Source organism: Erinaceus europaeus, chromosome 4 (genome assembly GCF_950295315.1).
Source record: "Erinaceus europaeus chromosome 4, mEriEur2.1, whole genome shotgun sequence".
Taxonomy (NCBI): Eukaryota; Metazoa; Chordata; class Mammalia; order Eulipotyphla; family Erinaceidae; genus Erinaceus; species Erinaceus europaeus.
The window spans coordinates 139,210,385-139,231,497 of NC_080165.1; the positions used below are offsets into that span (position 1 = coordinate 139,210,385).

General features: G+C 41.5%; 1 protein-coding gene across 2 annotated transcripts in view; it reads left to right on the plus strand.

Moving 5' to 3' along the window:
- The window catches only part of LAMA4 (laminin subunit alpha 4), a 169,362-nt gene that overhangs the window by 63,404 nt on the left and 84,845 nt on the right, over nucleotides 1-21,113 (plus strand). The window contains exons 4-7 of one of the 2 annotated variants that reach the window (XM_060190602.1): nucleotides 3,808-3,888; nucleotides 12,455-12,669; nucleotides 17,155-17,250; nucleotides 19,648-19,799. In XM_060190602.1, the coding sequence (XP_060046585.1) occupies nucleotides 3,808-3,888; nucleotides 12,455-12,669; nucleotides 17,155-17,250; nucleotides 19,648-19,799 (544 nt within the window). The remainder of the gene's footprint in view (nucleotides 1-3,807; nucleotides 3,889-12,454; nucleotides 12,670-17,154; nucleotides 17,251-19,647; nucleotides 19,800-21,113) is intronic. The other variant, XM_060190603.1, reaches the window with a different exon arrangement.

Sequence of the window (21,113 nt, forward strand, 5' to 3'; positions counted from 1 at the left end):
ATTAATCCAGTCTGGGTGGCAGTAGGTTGACAGGCAGTAAAAAGCAGAGCTCCTGTGTGCAGACTACACAATTTTCCCAGAATCCTCAGAGTGCAGCTCTGCTTCTTGGAAAACACAATCCCTAGAGTTCCCCAACTCTTACACATCCTTCAATGTATCTATTGTTACTTAGAGAAATTATAAGTATTTTCCTCCCTCTTAGGTCAACAGTGTGATGTATGTGGGCCCTTTGTCATAGAAATCACTGCACTTCCGGGAGTCCGGCGGTAGCACAGCGGGTTAAGTGCATGTCACGTGGCACAAAGCACAAGGACCAGCATAAGGATCTGGGTGGAGCCCCCAGCTCCCCACCTGCAGGGGAGTCCCTTCATAGGCGGTGAAGCAAGTCTGCAGGTGTCTGTCTTTCTCTCCCCCCTCTCTGTCTTCCCTTCCTCTCTCCATTTATTTCTGTCCTATCCAACAACAATGACATCAATAACAACAATAATAACTACAATAAAAAACAATAAGGGTGACAAAAGGGAATAAATAAATATTAAAAAATTTTTTAAATCACTGCACTTCCAACCTTCTGGTTGAGACAGGCCCTTCTTCTTGCAAACACTGGGCTTGCTAAGGATGATGTGGTTCTGGGGTATTGTAGATGATTACTTAGTGTCTAAATTTTACACCTGTGATCTCTACTTGGACTGTATGGCTAATGTTGTGTGCTCATGCCCCCTTCCATGACAATCTTATTTGAAGTAGACAGGAAGCAAACAGTCACTTTTACTTCCTCATCTTTTATTTTTAAATCTTTATTTGTTAGATAGAGACAGCCAGAAATGGAGAGGGGAGGGGATGACAGAGGGGGAGAGAAAGAGAGAGAGACACTCGCAGCCCTGCTTCACCACTTGTGAAGCTTTCCCCCTGCAGGTGGGGACTGGGGGCTCAGAAATAGTGCAAAGGAGATAGAGACAAGGAAGGAAAATTTTCCTGGATCTTGGAAAGTTCCTTTTTTTTTTATTTCTTTATTGGGGAATTAATGTTTTACATTCGACAGTAAATACAATAATTTGTACATGTATAACATTTCCCAGTTTTCCACATAACAATACAACCCCCACTAGGTCCTCTCTCATCCTTCTTGGATCTGTATTCTCCCCACCCACACACCTCAGTCTTTTACTTTGGTGCGATACGCTAATTGGATCTTGGAAAGTTCTAGCCTTTGATCTGTCCTTATTATATAGACTTAGTTAACTAATCTTAATTACTATTCAAATATCTTATCAAAAATCAAATCCCTGTTACCTTTCTGCTTTAAAAAAAAAAAGCAACTCATATTACCTCTTTCTCTGAAAAGTAAAGTTATTGGACTTTATTTGAACTCTGAAAAACAGCTAGTGTAGGGTCTGAATGATACTTAGAAACACCCGCTTATTGACTCTACAGCCCAAGGATTTGAGTTTCCAATTGTAATTGCACATTAGAAAGCAGAGAAACTACGCTTGAGGGATTTAGTGAGCAGACACACAGTGCTGAGTCTATTTTTCTCTAGGTCCCCTCAGGGTTTTAAAAGCAAAAGTCTACCTTCCACTTGAAGCGGGTGCCATGGTTGTTAATGTGGGCTGAGGAAGGAGCAGTATTTTCATTTCCCCAGCCAAAAGCAGACTTTACCCGAAGAATATCATAAACAATTGATGTTCATGAAAAATAAAAGGGGAACTCTCAATGGTTGATTTTGCCTCCAACTCTCCCAGCACAGAGACCAATGGTCAGGCAAGGACAATTTGCACAAAGTTCCTTTATTTATTTTTGGGCTGGCCAGACTTCCTCCATGTCTACCAGTAGCTTTGATAATCACTCCAATTAAGGAAAATGTGGTCTCGTCGCAACAGCAGGACACTAGCTTAAGGCAGATAACTCTAGACCCCAACATATGTTTCAATTCTTAACATCTTCAAAGAAACATGTATGAGGGTTGGTTCATGTTCTGGACTCTTCGCTGACAGTGTTTCTTTAAGGGGGCGAAGGAATAAGGACAAGCAGATTGAAGGGTAAAGGGCAAACAAATGTAATTTCCTTGGAATGTTTTAAACCAAACTGTGAGACAAAATAAATTGTGGGCATTGCTTTTCACTAAGAAGCACACATTGTTTTCTGGTTGATTTTATAAATATCTTCAAGTAAAGCAAGCACATCCACTTGCTCTCCTCCAAAGACCATTTAAGGGAAAAAAATCATTGATTCCTGCAGGAATGTGAGAACAGGTCGCACTCCATTGATTGTACAGTACCTAGGCCAAAACTAGTTTGCAAGTCTTTAAAATGTTTCACACACTCCCTCATAGGGACTAATTCATGTGTCCGTATAGAAGTTTCCAGATATATGGAGAGTGATATTCCACTTCCCTCAGCATAATGATTTAGATAGTTGCTTTTGCTGTTGATCTGGTATTTTTCTGTTCTGTGTCAACATTTGTTTTCTAGAATAATAATGATAGAGGGATTGAGAAAGAGTACCATTGGGTCTTTTTTTTTAAATATTTTATTGAGTGGTTAATGGCTTACAGTATAGTTGTTGACACATATGTACAACCTCTTATGTCCCCATATGTGTCTAGGTATTTGCAAGGCACTTATTCCCCCAACCTAGGCCCTAGTGGTTAGCCTATCTACCTATCATATATATATATTGCAGCTAGAAAATACCTTCTTGGGGCCAGGTAGTGGTGCACCTGGTTGAGCACACATGTTACAATGCACAAGGACACAGGTTTGTCCCCACCTACAAGGGGAAAGCTTTGCAAGTGGTGAAGCAGGGCTGTAGTTGTCTCTCTTTCTCTCTTCCTGTCTATCTCCCACTTCCTTCTCAATTTCTGGATGTCTCTATATCCAATAAATAAATAAAGATAATACAACAATTTAAATCATCTTTGCCACATCTTGGGCAGAACTTGAAGGACTCATGTTGAGTGAGATAAACCAAAAAGAAGAGGACGGTACCAAATAACCTCACTCTTAGGTAGTGTGAGAAACGAGGGCCGTAAGGGAAAACATAAGGTGAAGCTTGATCTAGGTATGAGTCTTATTTCTTGCTTGAACTTTTACTTTATAACAGTGAACAACTGGGTCAACTCCTGCACCTCCTATTTCATATCTTCAAGGTGCCCATGAAAGAAATTGAGTTTCTGGATAAACACATCATTTAGAATTGGTTCATGACTTTGAAGAGTGGAAAAGAGACGAGATGGGGCGAGTCCAGGGTGGTATGGCCGTAGACTAAGAGTGGAGAAGAGAAAAGAAAAGACAGAGGGTGGGGGGGCGTATTTTGAAACATGTACACAGAACATGGTGGAATTAAAACTAAATTTTAAAAAACAAAAGAAAAAAAAACAAGAAATCAAACAAAAAAGCAAAATCTTCATCGGTGTGCAGGTAGCTGCAATGGAAAGATGATAAACTGTTTTCATGTATCAACAAACAACTGTTCAATGAAGTATCATTTCTCCTGATAGAATGAATTATTTTAAAAATAATATCAAGGATAAAAAAAATCTGGCTTTGCAGTATGTGTTTTCAACTCATACTTCAATATTTATCTATTTATTTACATTGGTCTTAAAAATGGTCACACCCATGGAGCATCATTTTTGTCTATTCCTACATTTTCTTAGAAGAAAGAGACTTAATTTAAATAAAACATATGACCACAGCCACTAGACACTAGGGTAAGCAAAATAGAGATTATATAATCAAATGTGAAGATAGTCTCTCTTGTGACAGATACATGACATTGACTTCTAGTTTTCTTTAACAATTCCAGTTTTGCTGAATCCTGCTACTGGAAAAATGGAGCTGTTAGGTGCATTTGCAATGAAAACTACGCTGGACCTAACTGTGAAAGGTGAGTTAATAATATTCACTGCTTACTGTGTGGATCAGTGGACTGTTCTGTTTCATAGATTCATCAGCTCTTGCCTTGCTCTCATTCAGTGGGTTTTCAATGGGTGCTTAAAGAGAAGCGAACAGGGAATCAGATTTTAGAGATTGGGGGATTGAGGGATGTTCTCTCCCATATCTCATGCTCCAGATACAACTATAACAACGTCACTTAAGGTCCAAATCAGGCTAATGCCGCAGGATAAATAGACATGGAAAGAAGAAATGGGCACATGTATTTTAAAAAGATTCTCTAGATGGTTTTGGTAGCACACCTCCATCACTGAGCATCAATATAATGAATGTTTCACACAGAGAGAGACACTTCCTCTATAAATAAAATGTGAGTCCAAGCCTCTACCAGTCAGTAGAACAATAAATTTAACAAAGCATTAGCCTATTATTTACACCATCTCTTCTGCTAAATGTAAACAAATTTTGTAATAATTTTAATTTTGTGAATCCCTGTTTGATCTTCATATATAACACTTTTTTTTTTAAATTTGGCCTTTGCTCAGATAGGAGGGATTTGGGATGATGGTAGAGAAAGACTTTGGAAGCTGGTTGAAGTGGGATGTGGACACTCACCAGGAGGAGATGAGAGGTGGTCACACACATGTGTCAACAGCTGTCTTGTAAACTATTTTTTCCCCCAGTAAAATGATTTTTAAAAGATTGAGGAGGAAGAGGAGGAGGAGGACATTGGTGAATTAGGATGCAAAGCTTTGCACTAGATGAATTTTCTGGCAAGACATTTTCCATTTTCCTCATCTGTCAGCTGCTCAGTTTTCTAAGTTACTATGGATTTTGCTAAAAATCTAAGTCTTCCTATTTTTTTTACTTTTATATTATTTATTTATAAAAAAGGAAACACTGACAAAACCATAAGATAATAGTGGTACAACTCCACACAGTTCCCATCACCAGAACTCTGTATCCCATCCCTTCCCCTGATAGCTTTCCTATTCTTTAACCCTCTGGGAGTATGAACCCAAGGTCACTATGGGATGCAGAAGGTGGAAGGTCCGGCTGGATCGAGTCTTCATATTTTTAACAGAAATTCAATGAACAGTGATCTGACCATAGTGTCGAGACAGTGAAATGATGTGGGATGGTAAAGACAGGCAGTAGAAGGCCAGAAGAAATCAAGCCTTTAGGCCAGCATGTGTGGAATGCTTACCTGTCAAGAGTTCACTCTTCAGTCTAACCCTCTGCCAACTGAGCTAGTTCAGCCAGATGTTTGAATTCACTCTGAAGAGCTCTAAATATGACTCACAGACTCACTCTGGGGTAAAATGCAAACCTTATATATAATATTTCATCTCACACCAACAAACCAGCTTACCTGGGAGAGTACCTGCTTTGCCATGTGCGCAAACCAGATTCAAGCCCTGAGCCCTATGGGACTGGGAGAAGCTTTGGTGTAATGTTGTCTCTCTGTCAATGTCTCTTTCTATCTGAAAAAGTCTCCCCAGATCAGTGAAGTGTTGGTGACAACAACAACAACAACAAAATTTCACTTTCAAAGAAAACACTTCTTTTTTTTTTTTTTTTTGAGCAGTGAAGCAGGTCTGCTGTTTTCTTTCTCTTTCTTTCTCTATCTCCCCATCCCCTCTCACTTTCTCTCTGATCTACCAAATAAAAAAAAAAAAAAGGAGGGGCCAGGTGGTGGCGCAATTGGTTAAGCACACAAACTACAGTGTGCAAGGACCCTGGTTTAAGCCCCTGGGCCCCACCTGCAGGGGGAAAGCTTCACAAGTATAGCAGGTCTGCAGGTGTCTCTCTGTCTCTCTCCCTTTCTTTTTTTTTTTTTTTCTCTTTTTTTTAAATTTTTTTTTATTTAAGAAAGGATTAATTAACAAAACCATAGGGTAGGAGGGGTACAACTCCACACAATTCCCACCGCCCAATCTCCATATCCCACCCCTCCCTCGATAGCTTTCCCATTCTCTATCCCTCTGGGAGCATGGACCCAGGGTCATTGTGGGTTGCAGAAGGTGGAAGGTCTGGCTTCTGTAATTGCTTCCCCGCTGAACATGGGCGTTGACTGGTCGGTCCATACTCCTAGTCTGCCTCTCTCTTTCCCTAGTAGGGTGGGTCTCTGGGGAAGCTGAGCTCCAGGACATATTGGTGGGGTCTTCAGTCCAGGGAAGCCTGGCCGGCATCCTGATGACACCTGGAACCTGGTGACTGAAAAGAGAGTTAACATACAAAGCCAAACAAATTGTTGAGCAATCATGGACCCAAAGCTTGGAAAAGTGGAGAGGAAGTGTTAGGGAGGTACTCACTGCAAACTCTAGTGTACTTCTGCTTTCTTACTTTGGTGCCATACTCCAAACTCAGTCAATTTCTGCTTTGCGTTTCTACTTCTTCTTTTTTTTTTTTTTTTACATGCATAACATTCCCCAGATTCCCATTTAACAATACAACCCCCACTATTCCATTCATCATTTTTCATGGACCTGTATTCTCCCCACCCACCCACCCACCCCAGAGTCTTTTACTTTGGTGTAATACTCCAATTCCATTTCAGGTTCGACTTGCAAAGAAAACACTTCTTAGATGGAGGGTAGATGGCATAATGGTTATGCAAACAGACTCTCATGCCTGAGGCTCCAAAGTCTCAGGTTCAATCCCCACACCACTATAAGCCAGAGCTGAACAGTGCTCTGGTTAAATAAATTAAAAAAAAAAAGAAAGAAAGAAAGAAAGAAAGAAAGAAAGAAAGAAAGAAAGAAAGAAAGAAAACACTTCTCAAAGGATAGTTCTGGAGTTCACTTTAAAAGCCACAGTGTCTATGATAGCAAGATACACCTTCACATGTGGTGATCATTACTAGTATGATTTTCTTGTTTAAAGGGCTAGAGAAAATGAAAGTTGAGGCTTTTCTAGAAGTGATTAGATGACCTTTAACTGAATAATACCTATGACACCACCATTCTCTATTTGTCTACAATCACACCATTGATAAGTCTTGCACATAATAATAGGAGCTGAGGGGAAAAAAAAGAAAAGTGAAAAAAAAAAAGAAGAAGAAGAGCTGAGAAAAACAAATAATGACTAATGGTAGGCCAATGACACATTACAGACAATTGGAGGCTGAAAGGCATGAGTGGCATACTGGCAAACTGAGCCACCACATAACACCACAGGATATGTCTGTTTACCTCAGATACCTCTACCCCGTCAGGTTACAAATGGTCATTAGAAGTTGTGACAGGATATCATCAATAGTTGATTATTTTACTCCTAATTTGAATTTGATCAACTTTTTAGTTTTATTTGGGAAATTAATCTTACTCTCCTAGATGTGTAAAAGTCATAGACATAAGGAGTTTCACTTGATTTTTTAAATTTTTTTAAATTATCTTTATTTATTGGACAGAGACAGCCAGAAAATTGAGAGGGTAGAGAGACATAGAGAGGGAGAGAGGCAGAGAGACACCTGCAGCAAAGCTTTCCTCCTGTAGGTGGGGACTGGGGGCTCGAACCAGGGTCCTTGCGCACTGTGACATGTGTACTTAACCAGGTGAGCCACCCAGCCCCTTTACTTGATTTATATATTTGAAATGTTTAAATATTTTAAAATAAATGAAAACTGGAAGAGATATTCTGTAAAGAAAAAAGGTATCTCTTTTCAAAGGGATTCATAATACATACAACTTTGATAAACACTGGTCTAAAGTGAAATATAAACCTTCTACCAGATACCAAGTATCATGTAACATGACTGAGAACACTGGATAATGTCTTATTATTCAGCTGATTTAATCATGAAATGGTTAGTTAATTCATCAAGGTCAGACTTGTGGAGTGTAAAGAGTACCTCATAAAATCCCACTATAGGTTTGAGTTATGTAATAGTGAGCTCTGCACCCTAGCTGCCTTATCTATAGTAAAAAGAAAAAAAGTAGGAAGTTCCAGGACTGAGAAAGAGCTCACACCATAAGCACACACTTTGATATGTGTGGACCCAAGTTTAGGTCCCCGGTAATCATGGGAGCACAATGCAAAGAGGGTGCTTCATGAATGGTGAAGCAGTGCTGTGGTATCTTTGTCTCTCTCTCTCTATCTATCTATCTCTCTCTTTCTCTCTCTCTCTCTCTCTCTCTCTCTCGTCTTCTGTCTAATTGAGAGTCCACTGGGAGTTGAGGAATCTTGCTGGTGCAAGGCTCTGGAACCAAAGCTCTATCAACCTAAAATAATTTTTTTGAATTAACTAATTAGTTAAAAAATTATAGCATTTTGGGAGGCTACAGATAAAACCTTAGTATGTTCATTTTGTGAAACTTACAGATCCTATGCTTAAACTCTGACTTCATAGTTGTCACTGAACCTGCCACCAAAAGATGTTCTTGAAACTCAGAATGCATTAAAGTAGGCTTCTACTGTGATTGACATTGTAGCTTACAGAATAGAAAATTTGATTCTTCTCCTGTGGGAGATCATGGGGTAACCTATTGTATTCAAATATAAACTTAAGCTGGCTTGGGAGCTAGGGGGCCTATAAATCTAGGTGCAAAGGCATGCAGATGTGAATAGCAAAACTCCTTGGACATTTCCTCTTGGGAAATGCCTTTTTGTGTCTGTGCAGCACTTACATTCATAATTGACTTTTTCATAGTTCTTAATTTCTAGAGTTTGCGATCTTAGATAGCATGCTTAATTCATTTCCTGTTCTTTCAGAGCATGGGCTTTGTGTTTTCCTCTTCCTGTCTCCTTCCATGTCTCACACAAAATAGACATGAATTGTCCCCCTGTTAGATGACTTCACTCTTTCCTCTATAGCAGCTGCAGTGTGGTTCAGGGTGGAGTGAAGGAAAGAACATTAAGGCCACAAGTACTATGACCATGTCTGGGTCTTCTAGCTACGTGACCACGGAAAACTAAATGGCAACTTCAGTGTTAGACTTCCCCCCTGTCTCTGTGTCAATTAAACAATCTCATGTAGGCAAAGCATAAAAGTACAATGCAAGTAAAGTGTGTAAAGATTGAATATTTACCATATTACAACTACAGCATCAAGTCAAGACATAGGAATAAAGATTGGAAGAACAGCTGTGAAATGTTGAAAAGGGGATTTTTTAATAATGACTTTTAAATTTTTATTTTAATTTTATTAGTAATATTGATTTACAAAATTATAAGGTCACAGACATATAATTCCACATTGGTCAACCACCAGAGCTTTTTTTAAGTATTTTTTTAATATTTATTTATTACCTTTTGTTGCCATTGTAGTTATTGTTGTTGTTATTGATATCGTTGTTGTTGGATAGGACAGAGAGAAATGGGAGAGAGGAGAAGACAGAGAGGAGGAGAGAAAGACACTTGCAGACCTGCTTCACTGCTTGTGAAGCTACCTCCTGCAGGTGGGGAGCCAGTGGCTTGAACCGGGATCCTTACTCCCAGTCCTTGCACTTTGCACCATGTGTGCTTAACCTGCTGTGCTACCACCCGACTCCCCATAGTTTGTTTTTTATTAATCTATACTTATTTATTATTGGATAGAAACAGAAAAAAATTGAGAGGGGAGGAGGAGGTAGAGAATGAAAGACACCGAGAGATACCTGCCGCCCTGCTTCACCACTTATGAAGCTTTCCTCCTGTAGATGGGGAACAGCAACTTGAACCCAGGTCCTTGCACACTGTAATGTGTGTGTTCAGCCAGGTGTCCCCAACACCAGAGTTCTGTATCCCCATTCCCTCTATTAGAAGAAGCTATAGTAGTTCTCCCAAGGTTACAGATATGGGTTGACTTTTTTTTTTTTTTTTTTACCAGAGCACTGCTTAGCCCTGGCTTATGGTGGTGCGGAGGATTGAACCTGAGACTTTGGTGCCTCAGGCATGAAAGTCTCTTTGCATAACCATTATGCTATCTACCCCCTCCTGACTATTATTTCTGTCTATATTTGTATGTTTGCCTTTTTTTCTATGGTTCTGCCTTCTCTTCTACTCTATATATTCCTCCATTTTTTCATGTGGTCCTATCTTCTTTTCCTTTCCAACTCACAACTACAGCTATTACCACTTCCCATGTCCTTCTTTTTTTCCTCGGCTACCTCTGGGTCCTGATGGAGTTAGAATTCAGAGCCCTCTGGTCATCTTCCCTTAACATTTCTCCCCCTTTTGGGAATATGGACCAAAATTCTTTTGGGGGGTACAAAAGGTGGGATTTCTGGCTTCTGTAATTGCTTCTTCGCTGAATGTGTACATTGACAGGCCGATCCATACCCCCAGCCTGTTTCTGTCTTTCCATACTGGGGTAGGACTCTGGAGAGGTGCCGAACAGGGAATTTGTTAGGGATCTGGCATTAGTGGTATAGACTTTTCTTTCAGTTCTCAGTTTTTCATGATTCTTGTAATTTAAATGGAAACCTATTAAATCAAAGCCTTTAAAAAAATAAAATAAGAAGCAATGTCTGTCTTATTTTTACTGGCCAGATTGGATTGATTTCCTTGGAAAATCCACCCCCCCCCCTTTCCTTTCCATTCCCAAGGCCAAGGCCCCAGCCCAGGTCCTCCACACCCACCCTATTCCAGGCTGTAGTTCATCCTGCACAGAGGAGCTAATGACTATGCTGGTTTCCTTCACAACCAGGATAGTTTCCTTCACAATATTTCCACAGAGCTCAAAAAGTTTCATGGTGTCTCTCTCTCTCTCTCTCTCTCTCTCTCTCGCCAGGGCTTTGCACACTTCAGGTCTCATCCCTTCTGGGTCACTATTTCATTCAGAGAGGGGTGTGGCATACCAGGTTAAGTGCACACAGTACTAAGCACAAAGATCCAAGCAAGGAAGGATCTGGGTTCAGTGAAACTGCTCTGCAGATTTCTCTCTCTCTCAATATATATATCCCTTTCCTCTCAGTTTCTCTCTGTCCTATCCAGTAAAAATGGGGTGGGGGGGAATGACCACCAGGAGCAGTGGACTCATAATGCAGGTACTGAGCCCCAGAGCTAACCTCAGTGGCAAAAAAAATGAGAGAGAGAGAGAGATCACATCAGATCTGGCCCTGTACTATGGTGCTTTGTGTGGTGCTGAGACAATCTCTTTATCTTATGTCAAAACCAAATCCTGTGTCTAACCTTCCATCCCATGAATATGTGGTTCTCTGTTCTTCACCGCTACTCCCTCTACAAGAGTTTAGTTTATGTTTTAAAGAGTGATTTATTTATTAGAGAGAGAATCACATGCAATGCTAGGACCTAGTGTTTGAGAGACCAATGCATTATTCACTGTGCCACATCCAGGGCCTTTTGAATTTAGTTTTATTTTTTAGGATTTATTAATTCATTTTATATGAGAGCGGAGATCAGAGCACTACTGAATTCTGGCATCTCCAGTGCCAGGAAATGTGTCCAAGTCTATACACAGTCAAATCGTGCACTCCCCCCAGCTGCTAAGTTTAACATTTGTTTAGAGGACCCCAGCAGAGAGGAAGCCACAACCAGTCAGCTAATGTGTAGTTAAAATACTATTCTTATTTAAAAAAAAAAAAAAAAGCTGAATCTTTCAAAATGGAGATTCCACATAAAAGTCCAAATTTCAATTTTTTAAAATAGAAAGTTCTGGCAACACAGGCCTTCCATTCCACTGATCATATAATCTGGCAAAATTGGGGCTGCATACAATTTACAACACAACCTCTGTTGGCCCACAGGTCACTGTTGGAGAAAATAGAGAAAGGCATTTCATTCTCTGGGCAGAGGATCCATTACCCCAAATGTCCAGCTTGGCAAGCCCAGCAAAGGGCTGGATGAAGTTCAGTCTGCTGTCTCCAGTTAGACTAGAGCCTGTCACAAAGGGCCCAGCTGCCATGACCACAGGCACAAGATGTGCTATTCCACTGTCAGTAAGTGGAGTTAGGTGTCTGATCTCTATCGGCTGCTATACTTAAAGCACTCATAAGAACAGTGATCTAGGCCACGAGTCTTTCTGTCTGGGGAACTCTCCATTCAGTACTGTTTCATCATCATCCTGGCTTCACTGAGTAACAGGATAGCTATTAGCACCAATGAATGCTGTCTGCCTTTTCCAAAATCACTAACAAAACGACACAATTCTGCTTGAGCCAAGCCATTTTGGCTAGGATAACGCCAGGCACTAACTGGCTCAGAGGAGGTTACCTGAGCAAATCAAGGCAGATGGTGTTTAGACAAATGCTTCTCCACAAAGATGTCACTAGCATTTTATCCAGGGCACTTCCTGGCCACATCCTACGGTGGATCTCACTGCGCTGCATCTAACATGGCATCTCCCATCATGCACCAGTCGTGTACCCCAGTCCCTGGGGTGACTCAGAACACCTACACATTAGTGGTATCCAGAAACTCCTGTATCCGAAGGCCTGGCCAAACAGAATCGATTGGAACAAATGGAGAAAGACGGCGCCTTAAAAACAAAATCTGGCCCTGTGAGAAATAAAACTGGAGAATGGAATTGACTTCTAGAAGTATCCAGGGCGCACTCTCCTTCCAGGCAGGAGGAAAACTGGGAATGCTAGATTGTTAATGTGTGGTTTTCCCTTCAGATGTGCACCTGGTTACTATGGTAACCCCTTGCTGATTGGAAGCACCTGTAAGAAATGTGACTGCAGTGGAAATTCAGATCCCAACCTAATCTTTGAAGACTGTGATGAGATCACTGGCCAGTGTAGGAATTGTTTACGAAACACCACTGGATTCAAGTGTGAACGTTGTGCCCCTGGCTACTATGGGGATGCCAGGATAGCCAAGAACTGTGCAGGTATGGTACTCTGCATCCAAAGACAGGCACCCAACCCAGGTGTATGTGACAGGAGTGGACACTCTGTTAACACCAAGTTTAGATCCACTGATCTTGAGGAAAACATTGCAAGTGCCCACTGGCCTCTTTTCCAGGGCAATTCCTATTATTGGAAATATGTATCTGGAAATCAGAGAGAGTAAGTATTTTGTCAGGGCGACTAGTGTAAACTTAAAACAAAGGTGGAATGAGCCATAAGACACTGACATTATCATTTTATATCCTTCCAATTTTGATCCAGCAAGTAACTCAAAAGTCCATGAATTATGTCTCTCTGACCAGAGGACTGAATGAAACCTTGCATGGTTCACATAAGTTTTTTTTTTTAACTTTTTAAAAGTTATATTTGGTAAAACCGACATTTGAAAGAAATAGATTGACAAGCCAAGGGTAGAGTTTAATACCTTAGAGTCCACAAAGAGAATAAATATTTCAATATATTTCTCTTCTTGAGAAATAAATTGAACTCTTCTTGAGGGAGTTGGGTGGTAGTGCAGTGGGTTAAGCGCACATGGCGCAAAGCATAAGGACTGGCGTAAGGGTCCCGGTTCAAGCCTCTGGCTCCCCACCTGCAAGGGAGTCACTTCACAAGCAGTGAAGCAGGTCTGCAGGTGTGTATTTTTTCTCCCTCTCTACCTTCCCCTCCTCTCTCCATTTCTCTCAGTCCTATCTAACAATGATGACATCAGTAATAATTACAACAATAAAAAGGGCAACAAAAGGGAATAAATAAATACATATTTTTAAAAAAAGAAATCTTGACTACATTGGAATGGACAAATTCTATCCACAAGTCCACTTGCTGCACACAGTGAAGCTCTTCAGAAGCAAAGCAAAATTGCCTTTCTCCAGGAGTAAAGCAAATTTTACACTGAATATTCTTTACCCCCATGTGACTTGGAGAGGGCAACGGGCAAGGACGAGGTTTTGTGTTCTTGTTGCAGGTTTCCATTGGAAATTTTCTCACTAAAACAGCTATTTTTCTGGAAAAGATTTTTAAGAAATGAAGAAAGAAGTGAGGAGATGAATGGCCTATAGAAGCCAAAATAAAAAGAAACATATCTATAAAAAAGCAGTAGGAAGGGGACCAGGAGGTGGCATACCTGATTGAGCACACACATTACACTGTGCAAGGTCCTGGGTTCAAGCCCCTTGCTCCTGACTTGCAAGGAGAAAGCTTCATGAATGGTGAAGCAGTGCTGCAAGTCTCTCCTCCCACCCCCGTCTCTCCCTCTACCTTGTCCTTCCCTCTCAATTTCTCCCTCTCTCCCTCTGTGTGTGTGTGTATGTGTGTATGTGTGTGTATGTTTGTGTCTGTATGTGTGTGTCTGTATGTGTGTATGTGTGTATGTGTGTGTATGTGTGTGTCTGTATGTGTGTATGTGTGTATGTATGTGTGTATGTGTGTGTCTGTATGTGTGTATGTGTGTATGTGTGTGTCTGTATGTGTGTGTGTGTGTATGCATGTGTGTGTATGTGTGTGTGGTGTGTGTCTGTATGTGTGTGTGTGGTGTGTGTGGTATGTGTATGTGTGTGGTGTGTGTGTATGTGTGTGTGGTGTGTGTGTATGTGTGTGTGTGTCTGTATGTGTGGTGTGTGTGGTGTGTGTATGTGTATGTGTGGTGTGTGTGTATGTGTGTGTGTGTCTGTATGTGTGTGTGGTGTGTGTGTGTGTGTGTGTGTGTCTGTATGTGTGTGTATGTGTGTGTGTGGTGTGTGTGCATGTTTGTGGGGGCCGGGTAGTGGTTCACTCTGTTTAGCACATACATCACTGTACCCAAAGACCTGGTTTTGAGCCCCCCCCCAAGGTAAAAATGAATGGTCAAGTAGGATTGCAAGTGTCTCTCTTTCTCCCTCTCTGTCTCTCCTTCCCCCTCAATTTCTCTGTCTCTATCCAGTTAAAAATAGTAATAGAATCATTTTTAAAAAGCAAATGAAATTGGTCCAGGAGGTGGCGCAGTACATAAAGCATCAGACTGTCAAGCATGAGGTCTTGTGTTCAATCCCTGGCAGCACATGTACCAGAGTGATGTCTGGTTCTTTCTCTCTCCTCCTATCTTTCTCATTAATAAATAACTAAAATATTTTTTAAAAAGCAAATGAAAATATATGTATAAAAAAAAAAGCAGTAAGTGCAAAAGCATAACAGCAAGGGTGAGGGGAACAAGAGTTCTGCCTCCACTCAGAGCAGGCAGGAGGGTGAAGGAGAGCAGGCAGGAGGGTGTCAGCAAAATTAACACCTTAAATGTTGACGTCTTGCTTCTCAAAACCTTTTTTTTCTTGTCTCCAGGGTTATTGCTGGGGCTCAGTCCCTGCACTATATGATACCACTGCTCCTGGAAGCTTTTTATATATTTTTTATTTATTTATAAAAAGGAAACATTGACAAAACCATAGGAAAAGAGGGTACAACTCCACACAGTTCCCACCACTAGAACTCCGTATCCCATCCCCTCCCCTGATAGCTTTCCTGTTCTTTCACCCTCTGGAGCATGGACCTCCTGGAAGCTTCCCCCCCCCCCTTTTTGTAGCCCTTGTTGTTTTATCATTGTTGTGGTTATTATTATTGTTGTTATTGATATCATTGTTGTTGGATAGGACAGAGAGATATGGAGAGAGTAGGGGAAGACAGAAGGGGAGAGAAAGATGGACACCTGCAGACCTGCTTCACAACCCGTGAAGCGACGCCCCTGCCAGTGGGGAGCCGGGGGCTCGAACCGGGATCCATATGCCAGTCCTTGAACTTTGTGCTGTGTGCTTAACCCACTGCACTACCACCCAGCCTCCCTCAAAACATTTTTTAAGCTTATGTTGAAACTCCATCGATGCAGCACTCGCTCATGTTCAGCGGGGAAGCAATTACAGAAGCCAGACCTTCCACCTTCTGCATCCCACAATGACCTTGGGTCCATACTTCCAGAGGGATAAAGAATAGGAAAGCTATCAGGGGAGGGGATGGGATACGGAGATCTGGTGGTGAGAACTGTGTGGAGTTGTACCCCTCTTGTCCTATGGTTTTGTTAATGTCTCCTTTTTTAGATAAATTTTTTTTTTAATTATAAAAAGAAGCTAATGCTAGAAGTGATCAAATGTAATCTTGCTAAATTATTTAATAAATCTGCATTTCTTGGAACATTAAACAGCTGAAATGTAATGAATGTTCCCTTTGAAGATAATTTTTTCTGATTATTCTGTAAAGACAGCTAAGTAGTGGGAGGAATTCACAATTCTATTCCAACTTACTGCTAGCATAAATACAACAGAAATTCTTTTTTTAATTCTATAAGCTGGTATCTGATCTGTAACTTAATAGGAATTAAAAGTTTAATAAGGTTAGGTGATATTTGTTGTTGTTTTTCCTTTCATAGGGGATTAAATCTTTCAGGTGACAATAAATATAATGGTTTGTACATGCTAAATATTATCCAGTTTTCCGCAAGGTCATGTGCTAAGGGAATAGAAAAGAGCTCTTGGATCTCACTCCATGCTGACTGTTCCTCCCTCCTACCTGGCAGTGAGCAACCTTGAAGTTAAATTCCACTCAAGAGTAAGCCTAAGATGAAAGGATGACTTCGAGATCCCAGTTGAAAGATGGGCTCTGTGATCATTTTGTACCTGGAAAAATTTACCAGAATCTGTTTAGATTAGAGCTGGTGTCTGGTCCTGCCAAATCCCCAAAAAGGTGGCAGAAGATCCATAGAAAAAATTATAATCACACTCGCTCCAGGGTCACCTTTGAAAATCTCCCTAGTCTGAGCCTTAAGCAGGTGAAAGTCAAAATGTCTACATCATAGCTTCTGTGCAAACTTTAAAAAAAATATTTGTTTATTTCCTTTTGTTGCCCTTGTTTTATTGTTGTAGTTATTGTTGTTACTGATGTCATAGTTGTTGGATAGGACAGAGAGAAATGGAGAGAGGAGGGGAAGAGAAAGACAGACACCTGCAGACCTGCTTCACCGCTCGTGAAGTGGTTCCCCTGCAGGTGGGGAGCTGGGGGCTCGAACTGGGATCCTTATGCTGGTCCTTGCACTTTGCGCCATGTGCGCTTAACCTACTGCACTACCGCCCAACTCCCACTGTGCAAACTTTTATTTTAATTTTAAAAAAATGTCTATTATCTATTTATTGAATAGAGGCAGCCAGAAATTGAGAAGGGGGGATAGAGAGACACCTACAGCCCTGCTTCGCCATTTATAAAGCTTCCCCCTGCAGGTGGACTGGCGGCTTGAATCCAGGTCCTTGTGCAGTGTAACATGTGCTCGCAACCAGGTGCGCCACCACCCAGCCCCCAGATTCCATGAAATCTTAAAGAAGAACTTCATTAATCCCCACTGAAGAATTACATAGTGATAACTAGTATTACCAAAAACTACAAAAACATTGCCATATTTTAAACATTTAAAAAAAAAAAATGAAGCCCTAATCTCTTGTTTTTACTTTCCACAGCGTGTCGTTGTGGGGGAGGTCCATGTGACAGCGTAACTGGAGAATGCTTGGAAGAAGGCTTTGAAGCCCCTACAGGCACGGACTGCCCAACCATAAGTAAAAATAACACTACTTGATAGACTAACCCCACTTTCTCTAATGTGCTGCAGGTGTGCGATTAAGAAGAGCTCTGGTATATATACACTTTCTCTGGAAACAGCTTAAGTTCCAGCCCTGGCTTTACCCTGTCTGCTCATCAGCCAAATAGGTCCTAAACAAAATTATTGATTCCAACAAGAAAATAGGTGATTTATATTTGAGCAGATGTATTTTTCACCAGAGCACTGCTCAGCTCTGGTTTATGGTGTTGCAGGGTATTAGGAGTCTTAGGCAGCAAAGTCTGTTTGCATAACCATTATGCTATAATTTTTTTTTCTGTAATTTTTTTTTTTTTTACCAACTTTGGCATCCTGACTGTGAGACCAAGGTAAGGCCAGAAACATAATTTCCAATGACTGAATTCATCCTAGCTCCTTTGTCTTCCTGGGTCCTTTTATTACAGGGTTGATAGTCAAGGCTTTACAACACTGGAAAGACTGAGATCCTCAGAGATTTAGTAGGTTTTTCCAAATCACTTCAGATCTCAAGTAGCACCACTGGATTTCTATAGCGTTCCTGTCAATCAAATCACAAGCAGACCTGCTGATGAAAGAACCTACTGAAATGGGTCAAAATTAATGCCCAACCCTGATCTTAATGACTGCTCAAGCATCCTTCAAACCCTGGGCCTGCCAAAGTTTCTGATTGATTTTTTAGGAGATGTTAAGGAAAACTCTTTACCAAGAAAGTAATGACATTTGTCTTTAAGTGGAGTGCCTTAAAATCTATTTAATGTTAAGTATCCCCCTCCCTCAAACAAAAAATATCTCAACCTATCAGCTCTTCTGAGAATTGGAGAAAAATATCACCAGTGACTCAAGTCTTAGAAGGTGGCAAGGATATGATTCCCAAGTAGAGCAGAGTTTACAGTGGTAGCAAAAGTGGGCCCCTACGGTAGGTCACTAAGGATGCCAAGATGCCGGCCTGACCCTATGCGTTTCCTTCATCAGCCTGATGTGCTGACTGAAGTCATTGGAGTAAGTAAGATCATACTAGACTTCAAGTAACCAATTAACATATTAACAAGCATTAACATTTAAGTCTCCGTTTACTGATTTTCTAGGAGAGAGTATTCTCAGAGGGAAAGCTTGGGAACAGGGATATTTTGGAGGTGGGTTAAGACAGGTTTCAGGGGGGGTCGGGTGGTGGCGCAGCGGGCTAAGTGCAAGTCGCGCAAAGCGCAAGGACCTGTGTAAGGAACCTGGTCCGAGCCCCGGGCTCCGCACCTGCAGGGGCGTCGCTTTACAAGAGGTGAAGCAGGTCTGTAGGTGTCTCTCTGTCTCTCCTCTTCTCTGTCCTCCCCTCCTCTCTTGATTTCTGTCTGTCCTATCCAGCAACATCAATGGTAACAATAACAACAACAACAAAAAGACAGGTTTCAACATCTAGTCTGTTGTTCCTGTTCTACAGGGAAGCACTATTCCCTGTGATAACAGTGATCAGAACAGCTCAAATAGGAAATGCAGGCAACAGTGAGAAACTGCTGCATAACCAGCCATGTGCCAGATTCCGCCTAACTGTCAGCATTGTGGAAAGACAGCAGGGAGTCACGCTGACAAAGACCCATGTTCTATAGACTTGATTCCTCTGAAGGCCAGGTCTGGGGGTAAGACTCTGGGCCTGAATACACACTGAGAAAGAACGGGTGTCTACCAAATAGCCTTCTTCACTGACAGGCACCAAGGAAGAACCTAAATCCTTACATGAGGAGGGTCATCCCCAGAGACATGTCTTACCTGGAAAGAACAGTTGACAGGGTTGCTGTTTAGCCACTATCTATCAGATAAACTTCCATTTTGGGGGCCAGGCGGTGGTGCACTTAGTTAGGCGAGCATAGTCCAAAGTGCAAAGACCCGCGCAAGGATCCCAGTTCGAGCCCTGCTCTTCACCTGCCGGGAGGAAGCTTTGCAGGTGTCTTTCTTTCCCCATTTCTATCTATCTTCCCTTCCTCTCTCAATTTCTCTCTGTCCTATCCAGTGAAAATGGGACAAATGGCCACCAGGAGCAGTGGATTTGTAGTGCTGGCACCAAGCCCCAAAGATAACCATGTGGTGGTGGGGGGGATTCCATTTTGTGCATCGTTTCTTTCTCAATTCAGCACCTAGAGGTCATGCTAGTCTACCTCCACCTTTGATTGTCGTTATATTTTCAACTGTAATTTAGTCCACTGTAGGCTCTGCACTGCTTTGAGTATAAGGACTAGTTCTCTCATTTCATACAGCTCCCCAGAAAACAAGAACAGAATATAATATTAACCAAGGAATCACACACACACAAGCAAATGTCTACTTACGATGGCATGCATCCCTGTAGATTTTTAATTTTGAAGAACTGCCGTGTCTACTAACCCCGCAGGCTGTGACAAATGCATATGGGATCTGACTGATGACCTGCGCTTAGCAGCACTCTCCATTGAAGAAAGCAAATCGGGTCTGTTGAGCATATCGTCCGGTGCAGCTGCTCATAGGCACGTGAATGAAATGAACGCCACCATCTTCCGCCTCAAAGTACGTACGGATCTTCCATGTTCTCACTTTGATTCTCAAGGCTCACTCTTAGTAATGCCTGTCACTTCTGGTTTCTGCATGCTACGATCATATTACAGATTGTTAGCATGAGGAAATTATGAAGTGTGTTGTAGTCATGACATTCAACCTAAACTAAGGGCCTTCATATATAAAAGAGAGTAGGAGGAGTCAGGGGGATGACACACCTGGTTAAGCGCACACATTCTAATGTGCAAGGACCCGGGTTCAAGCCCCTGGTCCTCACCTGCAGGGGGAAAGCTTCACTGGTGGTGAAGCAGGGCTGCAGGTGTCTCCTCTCCTCTCCCCCCACAAAAAATTATTCTTTTTCAAAGTCATGTTTGCATTTATAAAAAACACTAATTTCCAGGAAGTCGGGTGGTAGCACAGCGGTTTGAGCGCAGGTGCCTTAAAGCGCAAGGACCAACATAAGGATCCGGGTTGGAGCTCCTGGCTCCCACCTGCAGGGGAGTCGCTTTACAGGCAGTGAAACAGGTCTTCAGGTGTCTATCTTTCTCTCCTCCTATCTGTCTTCCCCTCCTCTCTACATTTCTCTCTGTCCTGTCCAACAACAATAATAGCTACAACAACAACAACAAAAACAAACAAGGGCAACAAAAGAGAATAAATAAATATTAAAAAAAAAAACACTAATTTCCAAAGATGTCACCCAGACTGAAATTTCTCTTTTTACCTTTTAAAAAAATAATTTGTGACTAAAGTAAGTTACAAGCTTATAGACTTATAGGGGATAGTTGCACACTACACCCACCACTCAAAATTCAGACTGAGACTTCTTCTTCACACCACTGAGTCCTCCTCTATCCAGCAGCACAACCTTAAGATGCCTTCAGGTTCCCCCTTATAGCCGCTGGTAGAACAGTCCTGTCAAACTCCAACTCAGTTGAAATGGTATAAAGCAAAGAAGCAATTACCATTAATTGTTTTTTTCTATTAATATTAATTTATATGGGACCATTTTGATCATTCCCAGATATCTCCCCCATAAAACCTACCTGATCAATATTACATCAAATAACTAACAAAATTTAAAATACAATAAAAAGTAGAAGTGATGTGATAAATATGCACACTGTACAAAGTTGTCCCCTAGGAAAGAGCTTGGCAGTGCCTCTCTCACTGCTCTGAGTGCCTTAAGCCTGGCTTTCTGTAAATCTTCTTGGATTTCTTTCAGTTAGTCTACACTGGCAATAAGTGGATAAAGCACTGGACTCTCAAGCATGAGGTCCTGAGTTCGATCCCCGGCAGCACATGTACCAGAGTGAGATCCCCAGC